The sequence below is a fragment of the Manacus vitellinus genome, unplaced genomic scaffold, assembly GCF_001715985.3.
Source record: "Manacus vitellinus isolate BGI_N305 unplaced genomic scaffold, ASM171598v3 scaffold_27_pilon, whole genome shotgun sequence".
In the NCBI taxonomy this organism is placed as follows: domain Eukaryota; kingdom Metazoa; phylum Chordata; class Aves; order Passeriformes; family Pipridae; genus Manacus; species Manacus vitellinus.
The window spans coordinates 6,201,002-6,205,891 of NW_021940039.1; the positions used below are offsets into that span (position 1 = coordinate 6,201,002).

General features: G+C 61.2%; 1 protein-coding gene across 1 annotated transcript; it reads right to left on the minus strand.

The window, feature by feature from the left end:
• Window positions 1–246: 246 nt before the first annotated feature.
• AK1 (adenylate kinase 1) lies at window positions 247–4,051 on the minus strand. Its single transcript, XM_018074360.2, has 7 exons — window positions 4,002–4,051; window positions 3,752–3,794; window positions 2,557–2,592; window positions 1,674–1,837; window positions 1,391–1,507; window positions 749–940; window positions 247–473 (listed from the first exon to the last, which is right to left on the minus strand). Exons 2-7 carry the CDS (start codon window positions 3,759–3,761, stop codon window positions 408–410), a joined length of 585 nt encoding a protein of 194 aa, XP_017929849.1. The 5' UTR covers window positions 3,762–3,794; window positions 4,002–4,051; the 3' UTR covers window positions 247–407.
• Between the last annotated feature and the right edge of the window lie 839 nt (window positions 4,052–4,890).

Sequence of the window (4,890 nt, forward strand, 5' to 3'; positions counted from 1 at the left end):
AGCAGGATTGGCTGCAGAATGCAGCCACAGGCTCCCCACAGGCTACGGATTGGGAAGCCGGGGCGAGCGGCCGGGATGCTCCCTCCCTTCCTCCGAGCACAGCATCCCACTGCCCCGGTGGGATAAACACCCGCTTCCTGCCCTTAATCAGCTCCAGAGGGGCAGGGGGGAGTCAGAGGGGGAGAAAAAAAAAAAAAATCTCTGGAAAGAAAATCTCATTTCCTGCGACAGAAGAAAAAGATAAAGTCTGGGTTCATTAAAGTGAACTTTACTGGGGAGAGACGGGAAAGAGCCAAACACAATGTCCTTGAAATTTCCTCCGCATGGCTCCGTCCACGAAAACAGGATAAAGCCGCTTCCGCTGTCTCTGCTGGAGTGCACTGGGGGGAGTGGGGCCGGGGGTTCGGCTACAGGCAGTCGAGGTGGGTGCAGACCTGCTGGAAAACCTCCTCCACGGAGCCCTCGGCGTTGAGCTGGGTATGGAGGGGTTAGCTGGGGAGCTCAGCCGAGGGCTCTCCCCTGGGAGCAACTGGAGCTCTTCCAAGGATGGATTTTGGCCACGGGCGGAGAGACCGCGGCTAATTTAGGGCAAAGGGGTGCAGGCCATCCTTGGAGGGAGTCTCCATGTTGGGAGTGAGAGGGGTCAAGCCCACCTCAAACAAGCCAGGACTGAGTTTTCCCCTTTTCCTCTTCATCCCCATCCATCACTTCCCTTCCCCTGGGACCACACGAGCATGTCCCTGCTCACCTGGCGGACGATGCCTCTGCTCTTGTAGAAGGCAATGACGGGCTCTGTGGCCTTGTAGTAGGTCTCCAAACGCTTCTTGATGGTCTCCTCGTTGTCGTCCACCCTCCCACTGGTCTCGCCTCGCTTCAGCAGCCGTTTCACCATCGTGTCCTTCCCCGCATCCACGTAGAGCAGCAGCGTGGGGGGGGCAATCTGTGGGCAGAGGGGACACAGTTGTCACCCAGCCAAGTTGGTGGTGTGTGGTCTGGTTTGGTTTGGGGAGATGGTGGTGGTCAGCATGAGGGTCACAGATGTCCCCGTGCCATCCTCTGCCTCCCTCCACTGTTTCAGTGGCCTCCAGAGCCATGCAGATGAAAGGAAAGGGACACTGTGGCCAAGTCCTGGCTCTCTGCCATCACCATCATGTCAGCACTGTTGTTACCCTCTGTCAGCTCGCAGACACCCTGGTCCCTCCCACTGCACCATGGGCACAGGCTGTTCCTAAGGCAGGGAGCCCTGCTGGCTGGGATGGTGCCCAGTTTAGACCCGGTTGGGATGTGATCTTCACTGGAATGGGAGTCCAGGCTGCTGCTGGATGGAGTCCCTGTGCCAGGACGGTGTGTGGCATGGCACAGCATGGCATGACATAGCATCAGCCCTCACCTTCTTCTCAAACTCCTCTCCCTGCTTCACCTCGCGGGGGTATCCATCGATAAGGAAGCCTTTGGACACGTCTGCTTTGGCCACCATGGCATCCCGCAGCATGTCCAGCACTGTGTCCTGGGGAGGGGAGGACAGAGCTGCTGTGGCTGATATGAACAATGTGCCCCCCACCCAGCACCCCTGATCCCTGCTGCAAACCCCACCCTGGGGTGGCAGGGCCAGAGATGCCCGAGCCATGAGCATGTAACACCCCTGCAGCCCCGCCATGCCTGTGTGGACTCACCAGGGGCACCAGCTCTCCCTTCTCCATGATGGCCTGCAGCTTCTTGCCCCGCTCTGAGCCCGAGCTGACCTCGGCCCGCAGCAGGTCCCCCGTGGAGAGGTGGGTGTAGCCATACTTCTGCACAATCTTCTCACACTGCGTCCCCTTCCCCGAGCCGGGGCCACCTGCAAGGCACACACGTCCCCCAAGCCATGGGCGAGGAGAGGGAGTGGTATGTGGCAGCAGCAGCACGGACTCGCAGGAGTCCTCAGAGCTTGGTGATGTGGGGCTCAGTGTCCCCAAGCACAGCACCAGATGGATGGACAGAGCTGCTCCTGGGGTGGGCTGGTCGTTGCAAAGTGCTTGGGGGTGGCAGGGGCTGCTGGCAATTGGCATGTGGGTGCCACACCCTGGTGGCACCCAGGGCATCACCACCCTCCCATCAGCACCTGGATGTCCCTGTCCCAAGAACACCCAAGGTGTTATCATGACCCCGTCAGCACCCAGGACATCCCTGCCTGATGGCACCCAGGGCATCACCAACTCATCCAGGACCCAGGACACTACTCTCCCAACAGCCTCTGGCCATCACCACCCCAGTGGCTCCCAGAACATCATCACTGCCTGATGGCACCCAGGACATCAACCCCCAGGGGTTTGTTATCACATCACCCCCCAGGTGTTCACTGTTACAGACTCTGCCATCCTATGCCTGGACAGAAGTGCCCTCCTGGTCCCAACATACCCCACTGTGGCCTCAAGGAGCCAAGCTGGAGCCATGGCCACCCCACAGTGCCTGGCAACAGCCCCAGTCTCAGCCTCCAGCCCCAGTTTCCCACCCTGGAGGTGCAGGGAAAAGGTCTGGGCTGACCCCACCAGTGACAAGACCTAGACAGAGACTTACCCACCACGAAGATGATTTTGTGCTGCTTGAGCTTTTCTAGAGGAGAGAAAGGAAAAAAATAGTTAAAAAAAGCCAGAAAGTCCTTTGGTGAGCAAAGTGTCCCCAGGGGGTGCCACATCCAGAGCAGGCATCCCTGGGGATGGAGGAGATTGATCCCAGGGCCCTGGGAGGGAGGTGGACAGGGAAGCAGCCGAGTGTCCTCATCACCTGGGCAGGTTGGGATGTCTGGACATGTCTGAGCACACAGCCCACGGCACCTCAGCCACGGGGCTGGAATCCCACTGCCACGTGGTGTCCTGGAGGCGTCACTGTCCACGGCTCCATCCCTGCAGGTGGCTTCTCACCCTGGTGGGCTAACGGGGCTGTGGCAGGATCAGCCTGGCTCGGCCATCTCGAGCACCTGGCATGACCCAGGCAGTCCCTGGTCCCCAGCATCGGTTCCTGGACCTGGTGGCTGACGTGCAGGTGGCACTCACCACCCTGTCCCCTGCCCAGCGCCCTGGCACAGGGTTCCTCCCACCTGTGGAATCTGTCCCAGCTGGGGTGTGGGGCAGTGCCAGGGTGTGACACCATGGCAGGGGGAGGCACAGCTAAAAATAAATTCGAGCTGCTCTGGGGCTGCTTTCCCATCTCCTGATTACAGCTGGGTGAAATTTCAGCTCCTCTGGCACCCGGCATTCCCCAGGGCTGGGGACAGAGCCAAGTGGCTGGCGGGGACCAATGGGACGTGGGGCACGTGGAGGGGCTGGAGGAACATGGGGGATGGACAGAAGGGAGGGAGGCAAGGACACAGGGCAGGGATGGAAGGGATGGATGCAAAGGGGATCAGGGACTGCCTGTAAGCGGGGCAGATGCAGGGGGAAGGGATAATGGGGATGAGGCATGGGGGAAAGGGGAATGCAGAGCGGACGGATGGAGGGGGAACCAAGGGGATGGATGCAGGGGTAATGGATGCAGGCGGGATCAAGGGAATGGATACAAAGGGCACAGGGGAATGCAGAGGGGATGGATGCAGGGGGGATTGAGGGGATAGATGCAGGAGATACTGAGGGGATGATACGGGGGGATGGATGCAGGGGATGCTGAGGAGATGGATACAGGGGGGATGGATGCAGGGCATACTGGGGGGTTGGATGCAGGGGGGATGGATGCAGGAGGAACTGAAGGGATGGATGCAGGGAAATGGATCACTTACCTGTTGACATTCTGCCGTGTTCCAGGCACAGAAGCACTTAAGGCTGCAAAGGAAGAGCAGGATAAACAACTCAAGTACATCAGGGACACACAGGTCACCAAGTGTTTGTGGAGAAAAAGGGTCTCCCTTTTTGGCCATGATGGTGCCCAGCTCCATGGCCCAGCTAGGCAGGGTGGGACAGAAGACACAACCCCCAGCTTGACCCTGAAATAGGGAGCTCAGGATTTCTGCTTCCATAGCCATCACTCACCTGGCTTCCAGCAGTCACCCTCTGCATCCGGCTGCGGTGAGGGCTTCCCCGTGCCGGGTGACGCGCCGTGACGTGTCCGGCTTCCTCCCCTGCCCTGCCCACATCCCTGTGCCCAGGGTGCTGCCCAACAGCAGGAAACCCCTTTGGGATGCCCAGTGCCACCAGGACACCGAGTGATGGAGGCAGGACCCCCAGCTCCCCACGGGCTGGTTTTAGGGACGTGCCCATGGTCTAAGGAGGGGGTTGCAGCACCCCATTGCACCCCCAGGACCTTGGGGGGGTTTGGCCACCCCACCTGCCCACACCCAACCCCGCAGCACCCGACGTGCTTGGCCACGGTGCGTCACCCCAAACCGGCTGGACGGGGTGCAGGGATGGGGCACCCAGTGGCCAGAGAGGCCCGCGGCCGGTGACAGGTCGTGTTACAACCTCGAAAGGGCAGAGGTTAAGAATGGCCGGGCTGAAAGCGGCACCGGGTCACGTCCCCCCTGCGCTGCGGGGACGAAGCCCCGGGGCAGCCCCTGCGGAGTTTGGGGGGCGCAGGACCCCTGGGTCCCTAATTGCAGAGGGCTCTGAGCCCCAGGACCGCTGGCACCAGCCTTGGCAGGGCGATGGGGGGCTGTGGTGATCGTGATGGGGGGATTGCGGGCAGCACTGGCCCTTAGTGCGGTCTCAGGGCCTGATCCGGCGCGGTGCTGGTCCCACGGGAGCAGGGTGAAGGTGATGTGGAGGTGACTGCTCCGGAGGAGATCGGAGGGCGCTGAACCCCTCGGGTCGGGGCTGGGGAGGGGGTTGGGCGAGGGGGTGCAGCGTGGCCTGGGACTCCCCAACCAAGGCTATTTGCGGGCTGCGCTCCGGGGTGCTCCCACCGATCTCCCCCCACCGCCAG

Bases quoted from the DNA above. Each gene is read 5' to 3' on its own strand.
- AK1 (XM_018074360.2), bottom strand. The intron at 941-1,390 runs GTGAGGGCTGAT...CTCTGCCCACAG, and splicing joins GAGAGGAGTTTGAGAAGAAG to ATTGCCCCCCCCACGCTGCT. The intron at 474-748 runs GTGAGCAGGGAC...CTCCATACCCAG, and splicing joins GCAGAGGCATCGTCCGCCAG to CTCAACGCCGAGGGCTCCGT.